The sequence below is a fragment of the Pristiophorus japonicus genome, chromosome 2 (genome assembly GCF_044704955.1).
Source record: "Pristiophorus japonicus isolate sPriJap1 chromosome 2, sPriJap1.hap1, whole genome shotgun sequence".
NCBI lineage: Eukaryota > Metazoa > Chordata > Chondrichthyes > Pristiophoridae > Pristiophorus > Pristiophorus japonicus.
Window position 1 is genome coordinate 43,117,482 of NC_091978.1, and position 24,097 is coordinate 43,141,578.

Sequence of the window (24,097 nt, forward strand, 5' to 3'; positions counted from 1 at the left end):
GATATAGAGAGGGAAGCAGGCAGTGGAGACTTTATAGGTAGAATTAAATAGGAAAGGATTTAAGACTGTAGTGGGAGTTGTGTGTAGGCCCCCCCCCCCCCCCCCCCCGGAGCAGCTGTGAAGTGCTAGATTATGTTAATGCAGATATTAGACAAGCATGTAGAAAAGACAGTGATTGTAATGGGGGATTTTAACTTTCACAGATTGGGATAAGCAGACTAACACCTGTCAGAAAGGTAGTGAATTTCGAGTGTGTCTGGGATAGTTTTCTACAACAGTACACCCTAGAGGCAACAAGGGAGCATGCCATATTAGATTTAGTAATGAGTAATGAGCCAGATTTAGTTAATAGCCTAACTGTGCATGAACATTTATCCAATATTCAGGGCATTCAGATAGAGCCTTTAATTTAATTTTTTTTAAACCATTATTCCCTATTTTGACCTTATTCTTTGCTGCACTGCCACCGTTAAACTCTGTCCTTTCCTGTCACTCTGCTTATTTTAACCCAAATCACTACACTGCTCTATTCCATTGACTTCTTTTAGATTTTATATTTGCCCTCCATCTTTTCTATTTTAAAGCCCTAGGTATTCGATTCGCCAGGACGCTGATCCCAGTTTAAGTGGAGCCCGTCCGACAGAACAGCTCCCTCTTTCACCAGTCCTGGTGCCAGTGCACCATGAATTGAAAGCCCTTCTTCCCACACCACTTTGAGCTGGTGGTGCTGAAGGAATTTGCAGAGATAGGGAGGGACTCTGTCAAATTGTTTAGTAAAGCTTGCTTTAAAAGATGCTTCTCCATTTCAAACTGATCAGATTTCATGTAAAAGATTGCCCAGTGAAGTCATATGATAAATGTATGCAATTTGAGGCCATGAGCTCAGTATTTCACCCATGTGTAAACAGAATAGCCACAGGTAAATAATAGGCAAGCAAATTTTTATTGTACAGCTGCAGATTTACAAAAAACTAGACATTAAAAATAATGCTGAGTTCAACAAATTATTTCAATACTGAAGAATTTCTAACTGGAATCTGGCCACATGCAAGATAAGTTGCTTTAAATACAAAATAAAATTACAAAATTGTTTTCTATTAGTCTTCCAATAGGAATCCTTTATACCAATTACATTTATGCAGATCTGTTAAAGCAAAAACACATGACCGTATATATCTAAAATTCACACTGGTCAAACATTACCAAGATACAAAAGAGGTATTAACTTTATACAATCTCAAATGGTAGAGTAGCAATTAGCCAACATTGCATCGGATTTTGAGCAAAATAGTTGATACTGCTCCAAGATTAAACAAACATTGAAAACATTACAATTGAGTAATCTAGCAACTACAGGATACAAGTAACTTGAACTTTAAAAAAATAGTCCACTCTAGTTCTGACATTCCCACCGAAAGATTGACACTACATAGAAATGGAGAAAAGGTATTAAAATCTGTAATGCAGCAGAGCCTTTACGACACCCTGTGTGTGAAAGCTGTTCAGAAAGCAACCAAGTTTTGTTGCAAAGCATTGTTAAAGGCCGAAGGAGCAAACGTTTGGAGAAGGACTCGAGTAACAATCTGGTGCCATAAATTTCCTACCACCAAGATTGTGCTAACCTTATGTGGGGAAAAAATGTCAAATTAACCCTAGTACCTCGATTTAGAGGATGCGGTTTAACATTAGCAAATGTTGGACACCAACTGTCTTGTCCACTGCACTTAGTTGGGAAAAGTGCATTTCGTCAGTTGCCGAAACGCAATTGCATTAATGGATTTTCTGGACTGCACATTATAGACAAATCCACACAATGTGGCATATACGGTGAACAAAACAAAACACTGAACTCCTTTAGGTTCATGAGATCACCACACCAACTGTAGAAATGTTCAACGCTCAAGGCAAGATTCTCAATGGTGAGTAGCATTCTTTAGTTTAACCACGAATTAGCTTCATTGGTTTCAGCCAAACAAGCTTGCAAATCAAATTCTTTGCCCACACGAGGATAGACAAATTCTCGGGTCGTTGGTGTCGAGCAAGATATCTGAAGAAAATTGAATTATTAAGACATTAGCTGAAATAAATTGTAAATTCTCAGTTACAGTAATTTCACAGGTCAAAACATGTCTTCCTACCAACTAATACTGCAAACACACTCGGCCAAGTTACAGAACCAACATCCAGATAGAAAGCAGGTAATATTGCCCACACCATACATTAAAATATAAAGGGATTAATCAAGGTGCCCATGGCAGATTAGTAAAGGCAAAACCATCATAGCTGAAAGACTCAGTGGCTGAGAAATCCAAAACAGATGCAAAGTCAGCAGTTCGTGCCAGAATGAGCCCCAAACCGAATTGGGGGTTTAGGTCTCAAAGGCCACTGGTGTCCTGCTGTAGCTGACCAGTTGTAGAAGGGCAGAAAGTATGACAACTCCTACCATGAGCCGATTGGCAGATCAAGTCGGCGATCTGGGGGGGGGGGGGGGAAAGGAGAGGGGCGGGGGCTTAAATGGGCCAGAAGCAGGTTGGGATTTTTTTTTTTTTTTTTATGGCCTCAGGAAGAGCACTTGTTTCTTCTGGGCCCACAAATAACTCAATTACCTGGACAGTTTTTTTTGGAGCAGTCTCCCAATAGTTCCTTTAGGACCATGGCAGGTTATACTAAAGTTAGAACTACTCTGTTCTACACAGGTTTGATGAGCATAGCTTGCAAAACTATAAGCAGTTAAGTTGAGTACAGGATACAAATTCTTCACGCAACAACAACTTGTATTTATATAGTGCCTTTAATATAGTAAAACAGCCCAACGCACAAAACAAATAAATTAGACAGCCACATAAATTACAGCAGATAACCAAAAGCTCATTCAAAGGGGGAGCTTTTAAAGAGCGTCTTAAAAGTAGGAGAGAGGGGTTGAGGGAAGGAGTTCCAGAGCTTGGGGCCTAGACAGCTGAAGGCATGGCCACCGATGGTTGAGCAGTTATAATCAGGGATGCTCAAGAGGGCAGAATTTGAAAATCGCAGACATTTTGGTGGGTTGAGGCTGAAGGAGATTAGAGATAGGGAGGGGCGGGGGAAGTCGTGCTACAATTGTACAGGGTATTGGTGAGGCCACAGTTTTGGTCACCCTTTTTAAAAGGAAGGATATATTTACATTGGAGATAGTTCAGAAAAGGTTCACTAGGTTGATTCCCAAGATGAAGGGGTTGACTTATGAAGAAAGGTTGGGCCTATACTCATTGGAGTTTAGAAGAATGAGGTGATCTTATTGAAACATACAAGATACTGAGGGGGCTTGACAAGGTAGATGCAGAGAGGATATTTCCCCTTGTGGGGGAATCTAGAACTAGGGGGAATAGTTTCAGAATAAGGGGTCGCCCATTTAGAACCGAGATGAGGAGGAATTTCTTCTCCGAGGATCGTAAATCTGTGGAATTTTCTGCCCCAGAGCTGTGGGGGCTGGGTTACTGAATATATTTAAGGTGGAGATAGACAGAGTGTTGAATGATAAGGGTTATGAGGAGCAGGCAGGGAAGTAGAGGCCAAGATCAGATCAGGCATGATCTTATTAAATGGCAGAGCAGGCTTGAGGGGCCAGGTGGCCTGCTCCTGCTACTATTTATGTTATGTTGCTTAACTGGGAGCCAACGTAGGTCAGCAATCATAAGGGTGATGGCGAGTGGGACTTGGTGCGAGTTAGAACACAGGGTGTCAGGTTTTGGATGACTAAGTTTAGGTAGGGTGGAATGTGAGGCCAGCCAGGAGTGCACTGGAGTAGTCCAGTCTGGAGGTTACAAAAGGCATGGATGAGGGATTTCAGCAGCAGATGAACTGAGGCAGGGGTGGAGACGAGCAATGTTAGAGTTGGAAATAAGCGGTTTTAGTTGTGCTGAGGATAGGTGGCCAGAAGCTCATTTCAGGGTCAAATGAGACACCTAGGTTGCAAACAATCTGGTTCAGCCTCAGACAGATTCTAGAGAGCGGAATAGAGTCGGTGGCTTGGGAACAGTTTGTGGCAGGGACCAAAAAAATTGCTTCAGTCTTTCCAATATTTAATTGGAGAACATTTCTGTTCATCCAGTACTGGACATCAGACAAGCAGTCTGACAATTTAGAGACAGTGGCGGGGTCAAGGCAGCAGTGAAGTCAATCATTCTTGCAGCTCAAATCAGAAGAGTTGTTAGTCTACCCCAGAGAACATTTCAATTGGCTATACATACAAAGCTTACAGCTCAGCACTACATAATCCATATTTTTAAAGTTATTAGATGCCTACCTGAGGAGATGGTGCACGTGTATTGCTGGGGGTGCATCCTCTCTCATCATGGAAACTTGTTCGACTTCCACCTGAGCTGTTCACCGATTCGGTTTCCATATCAAAATCAAATTCCGTGCTGCAAGATAGAGGAAAGTTATTTTGTTGCTCAAGCAGTACTTGTTTGCAAGTGAGATTTTTCTACAATGCTCAATCACCATTCTAACATGGGTAAACAAGTACTGTGATCCAATTTTATTTCTTATTTTGCTTACCAATAAATTCATACCACCCTCAATTTAATTTAAAGCAGTTCACTTGAATTCCACTATCAGAACTTCACAATTCATTCCCAAATCTGAGACATTAACAGTACTCGCACCCCAAAGTTGTCTGCTACTCAAGTCACACTGATGCACAATAATTTGAACATACATTGCCTGTAAATCACTGCCTTCTTCTGCAGGAGGATCCCACGCATGCAGTGCAATTCTCCACAACCTAATTTGCTGGTCCCAGGATCTACGACTGAATTTCTTAAACTTGTTTGGAGTCCTTGGATGAACACCTGGCTTCCGAAGATGTCTGAAAGAAATAATTTAATGAGTAGGTGCACAGTGCTAACTTGCTTTAAAGTACACCATCTAGTATCACCAATGACAAGTTCTGCACCCATCTAACTAAAGCCAAACATCCCAAGTCAAACAATGTTATGCCTTCTCATCGTTCACAGTGCAATAGAGTACACTAGTTAACTTCAAATTGTTTATATGCAAAATGATTTTATATCCCTTTTGCTCAGTTCGATGCAGTTGGTAACAATCTGGTCATAGAGGTTGTGGGTTCAAGCCCTTGGCTCTCTCTTCCTCAGCTACATGCTGCCCCTTGGCAACATCATCCATAGACATGGGATCAGCTTCCACATGTTTTGCTGAGGACACCCAACTCTAATGCCTCTCAACCCTTCCACTACCTGTACTGTCAGACAGCTTGTCCAACATCTAATCTCAGATGAAACACAAATTCCTCTAGTAACACACTTGGAAGACTGAAGCCCATCATCTTTGGCCCCCACTACAAACTCCGTACCCTTACCACTGATTTAATTCCCATCCCTGGCCACTGTCTGCTTGAACGTTAGCAGAGTTTCCAACCTCATATCTTGTCCATCACAAAGGACGCCTAATTACACCCAACATCGCCCACCTCAGTTAACTGCTACTGAATGTCTTTTATCACCTCCAATCGATTATTCCAATGCTCTCCCAGTTGACCGCCCATCCTTTAGCTCATCCAAAATACTGCAAGTTAGGTCCGTACTTTACCTCAAAGTTCTGTTTACCCATTCTCTTTAGCCTGGTCCCCAATACCCTAAATTAATATTATTCATCCTTTTATTTAAACCCCTCCATGGCTGTGCCCCTCCCGATCCACAGCCTTCAAGTCTATAACACCTCTCCAAACTCTGCTTTGGATCATAGCCTCGAGAATCTCCCCCTCTCTTTCCCTCCCTCCCCCACCCCCCCCCCCCCCCCCGTGCCTTCAATTGTCTTAACCCCACACAAATTCCTTAAACCTCAACTTCCTTCTCCTTTAAAGGCCCTCTAAAATCCACCTCCCACCAAGCTTTTGGTCCTCTGCCCATCCCCCCGCCCCCCCCCCCACATGTCACTGAAACACCTTGTGGCTCTATGTTAAAGGCATTATCTACAGGTTGTTGATGGAACAGGAATAGTTCAAATAATTTATGGACGTAAAACACTCTAAGAACGTGCGCTATATAAATGTATGTTCCAATATTTCTCTGAAAATGCCAAGTTTAAGCTAGGCCTCTCCCACATAACATTTTTCTGTTCTTCCCTCAAAAAAGCTCCATTAAAAACAATTCTCAATGGCTAAAGGGATTATCTGGACATAACTAAGCTAAGGGAATATTACCCAAATGGCATCATGTTTTACACTAAACTAGTCTACACATTCTAACTGATAAAAGGACATCACTCTTCACAAGGTACAAGGACACAAACTGATGTGTATTCTTGATTATCTGTCACTCAATTTTAGATCAGTCACCTCCCTATTAAAGTGAAACTTTCATGCTTACAAGTCCCAAGAATATTTTCTACTTTACCATAAGCACTCATAAATGTTAACCAGTTACCCAATAAAATCTTAATTGTTCCACCCCAAATTTGGCAACAAAAAAAAGCTTGACAAGACTATCAGACTAAGAATCAACACATTTCTTGTGATCTTACTTAGGAACTTCCTGAATGAATCGATCATATGCAATAGTGTTCTTGCCATAGTTGATTTGCTTCTGTCTTCTCATCAATACCACTTCATCAGTTTCAAGTTCTGAAGGTGCTAATGATTCTCTGGAGCCACTGGAACTGACATAAAACCCTTCAGCAATTAGATGATTAAAAGTGATTTCCCACCCCTCAATCAGGAACTTCTTGGTTTAGGGATGAGGAAAAAATTACAGGCATAAACTATACATTTTTTAGTACATCAATACACTACAACCCGAAATTACCCAAGAACCCACTGCAGATTCAAACTCCCATCAGAATAAAGTCTCCACCATTTTCAAGTGCCACAGCGCCATCTGGTACCAACGTGTGGATCTAACCCCTTACTAAAATCCCAATCCCAGCTGTATTGCAGGAGAGGAGACAGAAACCACAGGAACATAATAAGAACATAAGAAATAGGAACAGCAGTAGGCTATACGGCACCTTGAGCCTGCTCCACCATTTAATACAATCATGGCTGATCTGATCATGGATTCAGCTCCACTTCCCCACCCGCTCTCCATACACTTCCCCACCCGCTCTCCATAACCCCTTATCGGTTAAGAAAGTCTATTTCGGTCTTAAATTTATTCAATGTCCCAGCTTCCACAGGTCTGAGGCAGCAAATTCCACAGATTTACAACCCTAAGAAATTTCTCCTCCTCGGTTTTAAATGGGCGGCCCCTTATTCTAAGATCATGCCCTCTAGTTCTAGTCTCCCCCATCAGTGGAAACACCCTCCCTGCATCCACCTTGTATAAGATTATGAGAGGGCTTGACGTTTCGATAAGATCACCTCTCATTCTTCTGAATGCCAATGAGTAGAGGCCCAACCTCCTCAACCTTTCCTCATAAGTCAACCCCCTCATCTCCAAAATCAACCTAGTGAACCTTCTCTGAACTGCCTCCAAAGCAAGTATATCCTTTCATAAATATGGAAACCAAAACTGCATACAGTATTCCAGGTGTGGCCTCACCAATACCCTGTATAGCTGTAGCAAGACTTTTATACTCCATCCCCTTTGCAATAAAGGCCAAGGTTCCATTGGCCTTCCTGATCACTTGCTGTACCTGCATACTAACCTTTTTTGTTTCATACACAAGTGTCCCCAGGTCCCTCAGTACTCCTGTACTTTGCAATCTTTCTCCATTTAAATAATAACTTGCTCTTTGATTTTTTTTTTCTGCCAGACCTCTCACTTTCCAAAATTATACTCCATCTGCCAAATTTTTGCCCACTCACCTGGCCACTCTGTACATCCCCCCCCACTCTGACAGCTGGCAACACTAGTGGACATCTACTACACTACATTGCTGGGGTGGAGGTGGTGAGGGGACGCGAGGGATCCAGGCCCCAAATCAAAATGAACTAGAATATTTGATGACCATCCAAACCAGCCTCAAACTGTTCCTCTGCCTCCTCCTTCACCCCCTATCCAACACATTCTCATGTAGAGACATTTGGTACAAGATTTAACAATTTGATGCTACAGTCTTATATTGAGGAAAAGCTTTGCAAAATGCAGAGGTTAATTGAACAGTACTTTTGTTAGCAAGCATGGTTTCAGAATTTCTGGAAACACATTTTAGATATACCTTTCAGAAGAGTAATCCCTTTCATGATCATTAAAGTCATTTAGCAAGAGTCGTCTTTTGTATCTGAAAGGAAAAAATAAATTGGTTGATTAAACCACAAATAATTTAAAAAGTGAAATCTTGGCTGGATTTTAACAGAAGTACTACTGGTCTGCAGGATAAAATAAATACAAATATTACAGCTGGACAATAAAAAAACATGGAAGAAGGCCACCAATGTTGTGAACCACACACTTTGTTCAGAGTTGCATATTTTAAACTGTGGGAGTAGGACTAGTAAACGGCAACTTCAAGATGGACAACAGTGGCTAATCTTAAAACGAAGTGATCAACAATTCAAATAGATTTCCAGGAAAAGCAATAAAGGCAGCAACCCTGGAATCATTTAAGAACCAATCAGATGCAACAACTGAAGTGGGAGAGGAATCCAGGAGAAAACTGTTAGTTCGCAAGATATTTATGGATGAGGAAAGCCAGCCATTTGGACCATCTTGGGCTAATCTATCTAGAACTTCCTCTCCCACTTCAATTGTTGCATCTGTTTAGTTCTTAAATGATTCCAGGGTTGCCGCCTTTATTGTTTTTCCTGGAAATCTATTTGAAGTGTTGATCACTTCGTTTTAAGATTAGCCGCCTGTTGTCCATCTTGAAGTTGCCGCTCCATCCACACTGCAGTCAGCTGTCACCCTCCTGCAGCAGCACGCGCTGCTACCTGCAGTGGCATGCTGTCGCACGTTGCTCCCTCTAATGGCCCCGGCCTGGTGATGGTCTTGCAGGCCGGGAACGTGCCGATTTCTGGGCCGGACCACCGCACACTGCTCCCTCATGGGAGCAAGTACAATGGAAGACTCTGCAAGATTTCAAAAATCTCATCTTCAAACCAAGCCTTTACAACTGCCTTGTTGGTTCTTTTCCATGTTGGATGTTATTTTATGGCCTTGTAATTGCAAATTTCTCATCCCCATCCAAAGGCTGTGCAAACAGGTTCCTGCGCCTGTTTACACCAGCTATAAAATTTTACTGCATAATTGCTGGGCAATTAGCCCAACTCAGTGCCAGCAATAAGGATTCTAGTCAGAGCAGATGATCTGGTGTGATCTGTCAGAACTTGGCAGATTGGTATAACGGCATACTCAGCACAATCACAAATTCTGGCCCATAAATCAACGTTCCTTAAAAAACCTTCTGGTGGGATGCCAGCAACAGCAAGAAAATTGGCCACCAGCTGCACCAAGATCAGGTGAGTTTTTTTAAAGTCTAAAGATACCTATTGTTGCGGAATCTGCTCGACACTGTAAACAGTACAGATTCGTCAACAAGGGAACCAAGCGTTACAGAATCCCTTCAAGTAGTCCTGAAATGCAAATGGGATACAACATTACGATTCAGTCACTTCTGCACATCGAGAAAAATGCATCATTTAACATTTTTGGCTGTTCTATAAAACAGTTATACAGGCATTAATATGTAATAAGCCATACGAGGTTTCAACAACATCCAAGATTAAGAAGTCATACAGCTTCACTTTAAAAAAAAATACAAGAAATTGCTAGTATTTTGATACTTGCTCCAAAAGGGCAATTTGTAAAATCATGGTATATGAACCTTTTCAAATCCCGATAAACAATCTGTCTTGTTTCCTCATCTTCTACTGCAGTGCCCCAATCTGCAGAGGCACATCTGGGGACTGCGCCATCACTTTCTGGTGTCGTGAAACTGGAAGAGATTAATTTTAACACTGTCAATTTTAAAATGAAACAATTAAATTTTTTTGTAATATGGACCTGCCTACAAATTAATTATCCAGCATAGCTGTCATATTTGGGCAAACAGGGAAAATTCGCCAGTGGAACAGCACTGCAGATTATCAGCTCAATTTCAAAACTGAACTGAGAAATACATCTTATTCCAGACAACATGGACTTTACACTTGAAATATGGGACATTTTCCAAATTGATCAGACTATTATACTTCATCGTAATTCTAAGTCAATACGAGCAGCCAATTGGAAAAGGGCCGGTCTCCAATTCAGCATGAATTGCTGATTTTAGAGGGCAATAGTTCAGTAAAGCAGTGAGTTGATAAGAGGATGACATATTAGGCAGAAAAAAAAACTTACCTCTGCATCCAACGACACTATACGTGATCTAGTAAGATTTCCATTTCACCCAACACATTAAAAATAAATTCACAAAAATAATTAATTCACTCATGATTTTAAGGGTAGCAAAAGACTGCCAAAATATTTCAAAGTCTTACAATAGGCAACTATACAATTTGGGCTGTAAATAACTAATCTAGAGTATTCAACATTACGAATGGATACAATAGGCACACTTAACCTCATCACTACAATGAAGTTACTTATTCTTTACATTCACGATTTAATTATTTTGGCCTTCATCCTAGATCATGTATCTGCAAGTCCCCACTCACCATAGCTGCATGTGTTTATCCAGCCTGGAGATCTAATTAAGCTTTCAGCAATGTGCCCGAGATAGCGAACAGCAAGCGTTAAATAACAAACCCTGCCTGATAAACCATTAGGATAATGGTTTTTACCCTATGCCTCCATAAGATCTCACTCCAGTCTGCAAAAGTAGTACAGCATCCCATTTTGTTTTAAATTTCTAAAACTCAAGTTTAACCACAAAGCAAATACGGTAACCATACTCAGCAGAAAGCCTATTATTCAACAGTATTTGTGCACTATAGAGTTAGACCAGAGTATCATGGACAATTTCGAAAAGGACTTTAAAGCAACAAGAGCATTACACTCCAGATTCACCATGATGACACCAGGATTAGGGCCCTTTAGTTACGAAGCGAAAGATAATGGGATTGTTTCCATGGGGGCAGAGAAGGCTAAAAGACAGGATTTCAGCGATTTAAAAAAAAACTTTTTTTCCAGCCTTGGGAGTCAATAAGCAGGTATCAATCTCAAATGGTCTAGGCTAAGATACATGTTTTGAATCATAGAATACTTTGCTATTGGGAGTGGTTGATGCAGACCATTGCATCTTTTACAGGGAAATTGGATAAATATTTGAAGCAGAGGAAGATACAGGTTTTTGGGGAGACTGCGGCAGTGGGATTAGTTTTGGATCACTGGCAAAGGAGCCAGCACAGACACAAATAGCATCTCTCTGTACAGTAAACTCGTATACCAAGTCCTTTCATATGCAATTCTCTTCAGACAGTGGCATCTTTGTGAAGATTATACCACTTCAACTATCTTTAAACACAGCTTACAGATCCAGCCACTCGTATATCCTTATTAGTTGCAATACCATCACAATATTTGTAGGAAAGACAACTGGGATTGAGGCTTGTGCTTAAAAAAAAAAAGACAGCTGTTTTAAAACTCCTGTAGGTAGAGATTAAAAGGGATAGCCATCAAGCCAAGCCTAGACAACAGAAATTACATATTTGTCACTTGCCAACATCCCTACACTCAAACAATTTTGATGTAATAAAACATCCAAAAAGGCAAACGGGCAGCAGGATTTAGTATTATGGAATGTTACAGCACAGTATCAGCCCATTAAGTCTGCCCCACTGTTTTTCTTCACAAGCCACCTAGTCAAATCCCATTTTCCTGCTCCTTGTTTTTGTATTTAAAAAATTGTTCCAGGATGTGTACAGTGCTGGCAAGGCCAGCATTTATTGCCCACCCCTAAATGCCCTTGAGAAAAAGTGTGGTGATCCACCTTCTTGAACCGCTGCAGTCCATGTGGTGAAGGTACTCCCACAGAACTGTTAGGAAGGGAGTTCTATTTTGACCCAGCGACTATGAAGGAACGGTGATATATTTCCAAGTCAGGATGGTGTGTAACTTGGAGGTAGTGTTCCCATGCGCTTGCTGCCCCTTGTCTTTCTAGGTGGTAGAAGTCTGGGTTTGGGAGGTATTGCCGAAGAAGCCATGGCAAGTTGCTGCAGTGCACCTTATAGATGGTACACATTGCAGCCATGGTGTGTCAGTGGTGCAGGGAGTGAATGTTAGTGATGGAGGGGGTGCCAATCAAGTGGGCTGCTTTGTCCTGGATGGTGTTGAGCTTCTGGTGTTGGAGGTACACTCATCCAGGCAGAATATCCAACCTCTGACACGCTCTTGTTGCCAATGTGTGTGTGGCTGGTCCAGTTAAGTTCCTGGACGACAGTGACCCCCCCCCCACCCCCCCAGGATGTTGATAGTGGGGGATTCGGTGATGGTATTGCCATTGAATATCATGGGGAGGTGGCTAGACCCTCGCTTGTTGGAGATGGCCATTGCCGAGCATGTGCAGTGCGAAAGTAACCGGCCACTCATCAGCCCAAACCGGAATGTCATCCAGATCTTGCTGCACGTGGACACAGACTGCTTCATTTTCTCAGGAGTTGTGAATGGAACTGAACACTGCAATCACCAGAACATCCCCACTTTATGATGGAGGGAAGATCATTGATGAAGCAGCTGAAAATGATTGGACCGAGGACACTGCCGAGGAATTCGTGCAGCAATGTCTTGGGGCTGGGATGATAGACCTCCAATAATCACAACTATCTTCTTTTGTGCTAGGTATGAATCCAGCTAGTGGAGAGTCTCTCCCCACCTCCTCCCCTCCCCCCCTCCCCCCTCCACCAGATTCCCATTGACTTCAATTTTACTCAGGCTCCTTGATGCCACAATCAGTCAAATGCTGCCTTGATGTCACTCTCCCTGCTGGAATTCAGCTCTTTTGTCCATGTTTGGTTCAAGACTAATGAGGTCTGGAGCCGAGTGATCCTGGCGGAACCCAAACTGGGCATCAGTGAACAGGTTACTGGTGCGACTTGATAGCACTGTTGACAACACCTTCCATCACTTTGCTGATGATTGATGGGTGGTAATTGGCTGGTTTACATTTGTCCTGCTTTTTGTGGACATGTACCTGGGTAGTTTTCCACATTGTTGGGTAGATGCTAGTGTTGCAGCTGTACTGGAACAGAATGGCTAAAGGCATGGCTACTTCTGGAGCACAAGTCTTCAGCGCGACAGCGGGGATATTGTTGGGATTCATAGCCTTCACTGTATCCAGTACAATCAGCCGCTTCCTGATATCACGTAGAGTGAAATCGAATTGCCTGAAGACTGGCTTCTGTGATGGTGGGGACCACAGGGGAGGCCAATATGGATCAGCCGCTCTGCACTTCTGGCTGAAGATGGTTGCGTAGAAACATAAAACATAGAAAATAGGTGCAGGAGTAGGCCATTCGGCCCTTCGAGCCTGCACTGCCATTCAATGAGTTCATGGCTGAACATGCAACTGCAGTACCCCATTCCTGCTTTCTCGCCATACCCCTTGATCCCCCTAGTAGTAAGGACTACATCTAACGCTTCAGCCTGGTCTTTTGCTGGGCTCCGCCATCATTGAGGATGGGGATATACATGGAGCCTCCTCCTCCCATTAGTTGTTTAATTGTCCACCACTATTCACGACTGGATGTCAAGGACTGCAGAGCTTTGATTTGATCCATTGATCACTTGGCTGTTTATAGCATGCTGCTTCGCATGCATGCAGACCTGTGTTGGTATCTTGCTTTCAGGAACACCTAGCACTGCTCCTGGCATGCTCTTTTGCACTCTTCATTGAAACACGATTGATCCCCTGGCTTAATGGTAATGATAGAGTGAAGGATATGCCAAACCATGAGATTAGATTGTGATGGAATACAATTCTATTGCTGCTGATAGGTGCCTAGTTGAGCTGCTCGATCTGTTCTGAATCTATCCCATTTAGCATGGTGGTAAGTGCCACTCAACACAATGGACTGTCTTCAGTGTGAAGACAGGACTTTATCGCCACATTGACTGCAGTGATTACTGCTACCAATGCTGTTGTGGACAGATGCATCTGCAACAGATATAGATTGGTAAAGACAAGGTCAAGTAGGCTTTTCCCCTTGTGTTGGTTCGCTCACCATCTGTCCCAGGCCCAACCTGGCAACTATGTCCTTCAGGTCTCGGCCAGCAGCAGCGCTACCAAGCCATTCGGTGATGGACATTGAAGTCCCCGACCCAGAGTACATTCTGTGCCCTTGCTACCCTCAGTGCTTCTTCCAAATGGTGTTCAACATGGAGGAGGACTGATTCATCAGCTGAGGGAGGGCAGTCAGTGGTAATCTGCAAGAGGTTTCTTGTCTATGCTAGACCTGAAGCCATGCGACTTCATGGGGTCCAGAGTCAATGTTGAGGGCACCCAGGGCCACTCCCTCCCGATTGTATACCACTGTGCCGCCACCTCGGGAGGGTTTGGCAGGACATAGCCGGGGGGGGGGGGGGGGGGGCGATGGAGGAATCCGGGAGTGATGGAGGAATCCGGGAGTGATGGAGGAATCCGGGAGTGATGGAGGAATCCGGGAGTGATGGAGGAATCCGGGAGTGATTCTGTGAGTATGCTCTCCCAATTTTAGCACAAGTCTCCAGATGTTGGCAAGGAGGACATTGCAGGGTCAACTGGGCTGGGTGTGCCGTCGTCATGTCCGAAGCCAGTACCGAGGTCTATGACAGGTGGTCCATCCAGTTTTATTCTTATTGTTTTTCGTAGCTTGTTACAACCGAGTGGCTTGCTGGTCCATTTCAGAGGGTTGTTAAGAGTCAACCACATAGCTGTGGGTCTGGAGTCACATATAGGCCCAGACCAGGCAAGGACAGAAGATTGCCTTCCCTAAATGACATTAGTGAACCAGATGAGTGTTTACAACAATCCGGTAGTTTCATGGTCACCATTACTGACACTAGCTTTTTATTACAGATTTTATTTAATTAACTGAATTTAAATTCCACAGCTGCCATGGTGGGATTTCAACTCGCATCTGCAGATTATTAGTCCAGGACTCTGAATTTAACCACTATGCTACCATTCCCTTGATATAAAAAGTAGGTATACAAAACCAGGCACTCTGTTTGCATCTATGGCTATAACTACTTATGCTGTTACTTTATGATTACACCAGATTCCTCTACTTCCATTTTAAATATTACTATTTGGAAATGTACTTTTTCCAACCTTAATCAGGTATCCTTATTTTCAAAATGTCAATGTACAGTAAACCAGATGAGCCAAATATTCCAAAATGCCCTGCAGACCCCTGTCCTTCATGTGCTGCAGCTGCTAATGTTTGAAGTACTGTGGAGGTGGACAGGAGACAATATTCCCTGTAAGGTGTGCAGTTGAGCAGCGCTCCAGGGATCCCATACAGCCAGCTTGTCAATACAAAAAAAAAAAATTGCCTATGTGCGGTATTTAGAATGGCCTACGCAGTCAAGGGAACATTGGTAGGGGACTGCTAGTAGCTCATTGGTACCCGACATATTGGTAGAGAAGGGCTGCCAACTCTGGTTGGAGGCATCAGGATTGATCACAAGGCGTCAGACTACATGACTTCAACAAATGGTTATTGGATTTACCTTCTAACAGTTGGGTCCCCACACTTGAGAACTTTTATTTGTAGTTTCATGTCAGCCACTGTTGTGAAGTTCCAAGAACCAGAGGGCCACCTAAGAGTAGGCGAAGAGAGCAAACCGAGGACTGGGAAAAGGGGAAATCATTCTCCCCATCTCTCCCCCCAAACTCAATCTCGGGCCCCAGCTCCCATTTTAGTCACCCTCTCCCATCAACACGCACACCGCCCCCCCCTCAATATCTGGCTACCCTTCCATCATTTCAGGATCCTTGACTCCTCTTCCATCGTCCTCCCATATCCCCTCACAACTGGCAATTCCCGGCTTTTGTGTAATGGAGACATTTTTATCCAGCACCTATAGCAGCAGCGAAACCCCTCTATTCCTGTGTTAGAGCTGTGCAAAAATTCAATCCCAGAGTACACAAAAGCCATTTCTCATCTGTTGCCAACTCATCTGTCCGGTGTTTTAAGTTGTAAACTGACTTGGTGCGTTGAAAGCTGCCGTACATCGTAATTTGCAAGCATCATGGTTTCAATGGGCAATTTGTAACTATTATAATGCAAGTTATTTGAGACAGTCAGTAAGTGTCTGGTGCAGGTATCTGCTTTTACAGGTTTCAGTATACTTCATGTTTCTCTGCATCTGAACTATTTGCCTAACATGCTAGCATATGCCAGGCTGGACTATCCATTACATTTCCCCCACTTAGTTTGGTTTCATTGGTGAGATTTGAACTCACATCACCAAATTAGTCCTGTCCTCTGGATTACTAGTCCTGCAACTTAACCACTGCTGCCAGCCCCCATTGATATGTATACCCTTATATTCCTTTCTTTCTCCTCATGCGCTTATTTAAAGAGCCCCAGCTTGTCTTTCCAGATAGTTATAACATCTTCAATTCTGGTATTAACTGAGGTGAATCGTCTATGCACCTTATCCAATGCCCCTATTTCCTTTTGATAATATGGAGACCAGAACTGTGCATAGTGCTCCAAATGTGGTCTAACCAAGATTCGATACAAGTTTAACCCTCTTCTATCCCTCCAGAAATGAAGCTTGGTGCATGGTTTGCTTTTATTTTAAAATGGCTGTATTAACCTGCGTTGCTACTTTTAATGATTTGCATACCTGGAACACCCTTGCCTCAGAGTCAGAAGGTTGTGGGGTTCAAGTTACACTCCAGTGACTTGAACACAAAAATCTAGGCCGACACTCCAGTGCAGTACTAAGGGAGGGCTGTCTTTCAGATGAGATGTTAAACCGAGGTCCCGTCTGCTCTCAGGTAGACGTAAAACATCCCATGGCACTATTTTGAAGAGCTGGGGGGGGGGGGGGGGGGTGTTATTGGCAGTGTCCTGGCCAACAGTTATCCCTCAATCAACATAAACAAATTATCTGATCATTATCACATCGCCACCTGAGCTTGTGTGCAAATTGGCTGCAGTGTTTCCTACATTACACTTCATTAGTTGTGAAGTACTTTGGGATGTCCAGTGGTCATGAAAGACACTATATAAATGCAAGTGTTTTTTAAAAAAGCTACAAAAACAGTGACTACACTTCAAAACCATTGACAAACACTTTGGGGTATTCAAAAAGACATGAATGCAAGTTTTTTTCTTTGATTCTCAATTCCCAAGCCTCGTGCACGGTTTATAGCAGTCTCAGACTCACCTTCGACCACTCAGCACATCTGTCCAATCAGAGAAACTGCCCTTGATCTCTGAACTTTGTTTTCTAACCAGTCATCTCTATCCATCTGGCCATAATCCCCTTCCCTGTACATACCACAAGTCCATTAAAAGCTCCTTTTAAAAAGAAAAACCACATCTACTGAATTTCTTTTATCTATTCTGTTATTTCTTCAAGTTGGTCATGCACAACATCCCTTTATGATCAGATGCTGGCTACCTGATTAACTTTTCCCAAGTGCTTTTTAATTGTATCCGATATTACAGACCAACTAGTCATCAACTTTTTTTTTTTCATATCAAGTATTTTTTTATTTAAAAAAAGGTGGATTCTTCAAATTTCAATGTTGTAGCCATCTGATAAATGTAGTTTCTATAGAATTTTGGAAAATTATTGCCAGACTATTTCTTCCCTAGCCTCCCATCCTCAACTTCAGATGTAACTATCAGGGTCTTAAATCCACTTTAAGTTTGAGAAACTTATTTCTCTGAATAATGAGGTTGATAGAGGTCTCAAAACCGATCCAGCACCTCCAAGGCTCAATTCAGAAAAGTGATGAAATACTCACCGCTCGCTTAAATGGGTGTACCCACAACAAGTTTGCGTGATCACTTCTGCCAATGCACTCAATACCTACCCTTTCTGCACTGGCTGCAGTTACGAATGATCAAGATACACTGCAGCAACTTAGCATGGTTACTTCAACAACCCCTCTACCCAGAGAATGACAAGTTGCCCCACTTCCAACCAACCTCCCCATTCCTCCAAGATCCTTGAACAATCACCAGACCAATCTGTCCTCTTCGCTCCTGTTTAAATCCCCCCCAATGAGGCTTCTACTTGTAGCTCATCTATGACAAGGTTGGACAAAATCCCTACAGCTAGACCAAAGCCAACATTGTCAGTTCTGGCCACAAACTCCATCCACCTCACTGGCATTGTCTCCAAACTGTTCACAACCTATTTGGCCTAGAGTTAAGCTCCTGACTCCATATCCCCTCCATCAGAGGCTGCCTCCTTCGATCCCTAACTCAGCACACCTGCTGCTAATCCCACACCCATGTCCTTGTTACCACCCATACTCAAGTCTCCAAAACATAGAATTATTTTTCTTCTGTTTAACTCCTCCATGGCTTCACCCCTCCCTCTTAACTGAACCAGCACTACAAACTGCATCCCAAACACTCCACTCTTGATACCATTGCACACCCATTCATTAGCAGTACACTCACTCCCCACTCTGGATTTTCCTCCATCTCTCCACTTCCCTCTCCTGACATTCTTTAAAACAAAAATCAGCTTTACATAGAATTTGACAGCACGGAAATAGCCCATTCAGCCCAAAAGGTCTATGCTTCACAAGCCTCCTCCCATTTTACTTCATCTCACCCTAACATAGCCTTCTATCACTTTCCCCCTCATGTACCTATGTGAATCGCCTCAATCACTATGTGGCAGCAAGTTCCATATTCTCGCCAGTCTCCTCAAGCAGCCACAGTCCTCTTGGGTAGAGAATTCCAAAGATTCACAACGCTTTAAGTGAAGAAATTTCTCATCGGTCCAAAATGGCCAACCCCTCACCTTGCCTCTAACCACAGCTTAACTTGAACCAGGTTGGGGCCAGTATCCTGGCAAATTGAATAACTAGGGCTGTAGATAGGGCTTTAAACAATTTTTTTTGGGGTGGGGCAGTGGGATCCAGTGAGCAGAAATTTTTAAAAAATCAGAGAAAGCAGAAGGCAAAAGTGCAAGATAGCAATAGGGGTAATGATAACTAGAGTGTGTCAGGAAGGAACAGAGCGTATACACAAGACCAAATTAAAAGCTCTATATCTGAACACACACAGCAAGATAGATGAGTTGACAGCAAATAGAAATAAATGGGTATGATCTGATTGCCATTACAGAGACATGGTTGCAAGGTGACCAAGAATGGGAACTGAATATTTCAGGGTTTTTGCCATTTTGGAAGGGTAGGCAGAAAGGAAAAGGAGGTGGGGTAGCTGTATTAGTAAGAGATGAGATCAGTGCAATAGTGAGAAACATTGGCTCAGAATATCAAGATGTAGAATCAGTTTGGGTGGAGATAAGAAATAATAAGGGAAAGAAGTCACTGGTGGGAGTGGTCTACAGGCCCCCAAACAATAGCCACACTATAGGACAGAGTATAAATCAAGAAATAATGGAGGTTTGTAAGAAAGGTATGGCAATAATCATGGGCGATATAACAATTCATTGATTGGACAAACCAAATTGGCAAAGGTAGCCTTGAGGAAGAGTTCATAGCATGTATGCGGGATGGTTTCTTGAATCAATACATTGTGGAACCAACTAGGAAGCAGACTATGTAGATCTGGCAATGTGTAACGCGTCTGGATTAATTAATGATCTCGTAGTGAAGGATCCTCTTGGGAAGACTGATCATAGCATGGTAGACTTTCAAATTCAGTTTGAGGGTGAGAAAGTTCAGTCTCAAATTAGTGCCCTGAACTTAAATAAAGGCAATTACAAAAGGTATGAAGGCAGAGTTGGTTAAAGTGGACTGGGAAAATAGAAGGGCAAGACTGCAGAAAAGCAGTAGTAAACATTTAAGGTGATATTTCGTAACTCTCAGCAAAGAAATATTCCAGTGAGAAAGACAGACTCTGAGAAGGATGAACCATCCGTAGCTAAGTAAGGAAATAAAGGATGGTATCAAATTGAAAACAACAACATACAATGTTGCAAAGAATAGTGGAATGCCAGAGGATTGGGAAATTTTTAGAAACTAGCAAAGGACAACAAAAAAAAAAGATAGTTTATGACAGTAAATTAGCCAGAAATATAAAACCGAACAGCAAGAGTTTCTACTGGTATATAAAAAGGTAGAGTAGCTAAAGTAAACGTTGATCCCTTAGAGGATGAGACTGGCGAATTAATAATGGGAAAAGGCGGAGACTTTGAACAAATATTTTGTATTGGTCTTCGCGGTAGAAGACACTAAAAGCATCCCAGTAATTGATAATCAAGGGGCTATTGGGGGGGGGGGGGGGGGGAGAAAGGAAAGAGGACAACATAAAACAACGACCACCACGAGAGAAAAAGTACTAGGCAAACTAATGGGACTAAAGGTGGACCTGATGGCCTGCATTCTAGGGTCTTAAAAGAAGTAGCTGCAGAGATAATGGATGCATTGGTTGTAATCTAACAAAAATGCCTAGATTCTGGAGGTCCCAGCATAGTGGAAAACCGCAAATGTAACCCCCCCTATTTAAGAAAGGAGGGAAACAGAAAGCAGGAAAATATAGATCTGTTAGCCTAACGTCGGTCATTGGAAAAATACTGGAGTCCATCATTAAGGAAGTAGTAGCAGGATATTTAGAAAATCATGTTTGACAAATGTACTGGAGTTCTTTGAGGTACCACCAAGCAGGGTGGATAAAGGGGAACCAGTAGATGTTGTGTATTTGGATTTCCAGAAGGCATTCTATAAGATGCCACATAAAAGACTACTGCACAAGATAAAAGCTCACAGGGTTGGGGGTAATATATTAGCATGGACAGCAGATTGTTTTCTGTAAGTTAGCCAGAGAGTTGGAATAAAGGGTAATTTTCAGGTTGGCAAACTGTAACTAGTGGGGTACAACATGGATCAGTGCTGAGACCCCAACTATTTAAAATTTATATTAATGACTTGGATAAAGGCACCGTGTAATGTAGCCAAATTTGCTGATACAGAAAGGTGGGAAAGCAAGTTGTGAGGAGGGTGCAAAGAATCTACAAAGGGGTATAGATAGGCCAAGTGACTAGGCAAAAACTTGGCAGACAGGAGTATAATGTGGAAAAATGTGAGTTTATCCACTTTGGTAGGAAAAATAAAAAAGCAAATTATAAATTTAGAGGGATCCTTGTACATGAAACACAAAAAGTTAGTGTGCAGGTAATTAGGAAAGCAAATGGAATGTTGGCCTTTTTTTGCAAGGGAGAGTGTATAAAAGTGGGGGACGTTCTGTTACAACCGTATAGGATGTTGGTAAGACCACATCTGGAGTTCTGCATACAGTTTTGGTCTCCGTATTTAAGAAGGATATGCTTGCATTGGAGGCAGTTCAGAGAAAGTTCACGGGGTTGATTCCTGAGATGAAAGGGTTGACTTATGAAGAAAGATTGAGCCTATACTTATTGGAGTTTAGAAGCCCAAAAGGTGATCTTATTGAAATGGTCTGAGGGAATGTTTCCCCTTGTCAGGAAATCTAGAACTAGGGGGTATAGCTTCAGAATAAGGTTAAAGGGCCACCCATTTAAAACGGAAATGAGGAGGAATTTCTTCTCTCGGAAGGTGATGAATCTGTGGAATTCTTTGCTCCAGAGAGCTGTGGAAGCTGGATCATTGAATATATTTAAGGTGGAGATAGACAGTTTTTTGAACGATAAAGGGAGTGAAGGGTTATGCGGAGTCAGGAAAGTGGAGTTGAGGTCAGGATCAGATCAGCTATGATCGTTTTGAATGGCGGAACAGGCTCGAAGAGGCCAAATGTGTACACCTGCTCCCATTTCTTATGCTAACAAAAACAGCCTGACCATTCGTCAAGAGCTCAAAAAAAACAATGCCCATCACATCTCAAATGTTATCAGACACTTTACACACAGCAAGGTCTCAAGAGGCTGAGAATGGCACGGATGGCTAATCGAGTTTCACAATAAAAGCAGGGGAAAAAAGTGGAAGTAGAAATCACACCCAGCAGAATCCAAAAGGGGAGGACAGGCAATTCAGACAACGATGTTTATTTCCAGCATTGACTTTCTTTTAAATCCAGGGTTTGCTGATTTTTAAATCTGTGTTTAAGCCTTCTTGGACCTGAACTTCAGGAAACCAATCCACCGAGTTGCGAAATCACTCAGGTGGATTGAAATGGTTCCCGCGGCAAGTCGCCCCAAGACCGCAGAGAGGATTAAATCTCGCACGGTTCCCCCCCCCCTCCCCTCCCTCACCTGGCGATCCTGTCATCAGACAAAGAGTCCTTCAGCTCGTCTTCGAACACGGTCGAGTCCGAGTCGCACATCCTGCGCAGTTTGCCATCGGCGCCGCGCTTCCTGCCGATGGACCAGCGACATGGCGGCGGCTTCCTCCTGCAATTGGAGAGAGGGGAGGGGGGGTGGGGGGAGAAAATAATAATGTTACAACCCATCAGTCAGCACAACAACACCGCGTCCCGCGAAAACACTCGCTACTGCACAACATGTCCCCTGTCTAGAGAAAGGTGGAACCATTTCCCCACATTACAAACACTTACAGGGGGGGGGGGGGGGGGAAGGTGTAAGAATGCACTTCATTGGCTGTAAAGCGTTATGGGACGTCCGGTGGTGGCGAAAGGCGCTATAGAAATGCAACTCGAGGAGCCATGGTCCCGGGGGCGGGCCATCCTTCTAATTTTGCGCGGCGAGGGAACAAAAAAAAAGTCGCCCCGTTTGCCGCCGATCGCATCGCCCTCCCTCCCCGGGAATTTAATAAATAACGATTTTAAATGGCAGAGAATTAAAAAAAGTTAAAACGCATGTTTTTTTTTTACAAACGCGTGTTTGTGGACACACACAAATAACCGTGTAGTGATATTAACATGGAAGTATAGCTGCCCCCAATCTTCAATGAGGGAAGATGTGATTAAAATGCGATCTTGAAAAAAAATATACGCGTGGAGTGGGGGCTTTAACGCGAGGGCTGAGTGAGGAGGGAAGCGAGGGCGGCAGCTCCTGAGGCGCTCGGACACCAAGCGGCTCCTTTTCCCGCCACAGCGCCGTTGCTGCTTCGCGCCACTCATTCAAATCCAGCGCCCCAACCGCTACCGTGGCCGTGGCCCTGGCCCCGCCCCGGCCCGCGTCACCACCGCCGCCCCGCGCTGCTCGCCTCCCTTCCCTTCCCTTCCCTTCCCCACCCAACCTGCGGAGCTTTTTTTTTTAAAAAGAGAAAAATACATTTATGCTTTATTTTCTAACGCTCGTTAATTTTTTTTTAAGTCTTTGCTTTTATATTTATATATATAATATTTTTTTTTAATATGTGTTAATGTACCTGAAGCGCTCGTTTCCCTGACAGGTCGAGAGCGGACTGGGGTGCGACATATTCGCAGAGGCTTGACTTTAAAGCTCCCGGCTCCCAAACAATGAGCCCACTTCCGCTCCCTCCCATCACTTAAACCCAGCGCGCCTTACGTCACAACCGCGCGCGCGCCCGGCTGCACCAATCGCCCAAAGGAAAAGAGGGGGGGGGGGTGGGTAAAGGAAAACCAAAGAAGATAACTTAAAACGCGTTCGCAACACAGTGTCTCTGTACAGCTGACCAATCTTTCACTATTCGTACTTTTAATTTGAACGAATTCGTGACTGCTCACATGGCAAGAAGTAATTTATATCCCTCAATTGATATCGCACATCTCCCTATGTTGGGAAGTAGCTACTTCCTGCTTGGTCACTTCTGCAAAAGAGTATTAATTTTGTTTTACCTTTGATTATTTTTTTTTAACAGACCTGTTGGCATTTTCTGTTTCATTACAGTTTTTAACCACATTTGATTTTTATTTTGCGTTTTTATTTCTTTTTCTTCGTCTTGATTGGTGCATTGGTCGGGTGTTTCTGATTGGCTAATCACCGGCTGGCAATTGTGTTCCCCCTTTATTTCTCTGCAGAATGTTGCCATAAACTTTTCAATCCAGTCTATCAATTTCTTGCAACCAAAGTTTTTTTTAAAAAATGCAGCAAATGCAAAACTTTACGGCAATTCTAACCCAAATTATGGGTGTCACTGTGCTCAGTTAGTAGCACTCTCAGTCAGAAGGTTGCAGGTTCAA

The 24,097-nt window shown here is 43.0% G+C and overlaps 1 protein-coding gene across 2 annotated transcripts; it reads right to left on the minus strand.

The window, feature by feature from the left end:
• Positions 1-924: 924 nt before the first annotated feature.
• Positions 925-23,431, minus strand: slbp (stem-loop histone mRNA binding protein). 2 transcript variants are annotated; one of them, XM_070866904.1, is made up of 8 exons: positions 23,323-23,429; positions 22,245-22,382; positions 9,760-9,870; positions 8,155-8,217; positions 6,520-6,654; positions 4,697-4,846; positions 4,283-4,400; positions 925-2,047 (listed from the first exon to the last, which is right to left on the minus strand). In XM_070866904.1, the coding sequence occupies exons 1-8, from the start codon at positions 23,370-23,372 to the stop codon at positions 1,934-1,936; spliced, it is 879 nt and encodes a 292-aa protein (XP_070723005.1). In that variant the 5' UTR covers positions 23,373-23,429; the 3' UTR covers positions 925-1,933. The 2 variants fall into 2 exon arrangements, with proteins under 2 accessions (XP_070723005.1, XP_070723006.1); XM_070866905.1 differs by lacking the exon at positions 9,760-9,870 and having other exon boundaries at positions 23,323-23,431.
• Between the last annotated feature and the right edge of the window lie 666 nt (positions 23,432-24,097).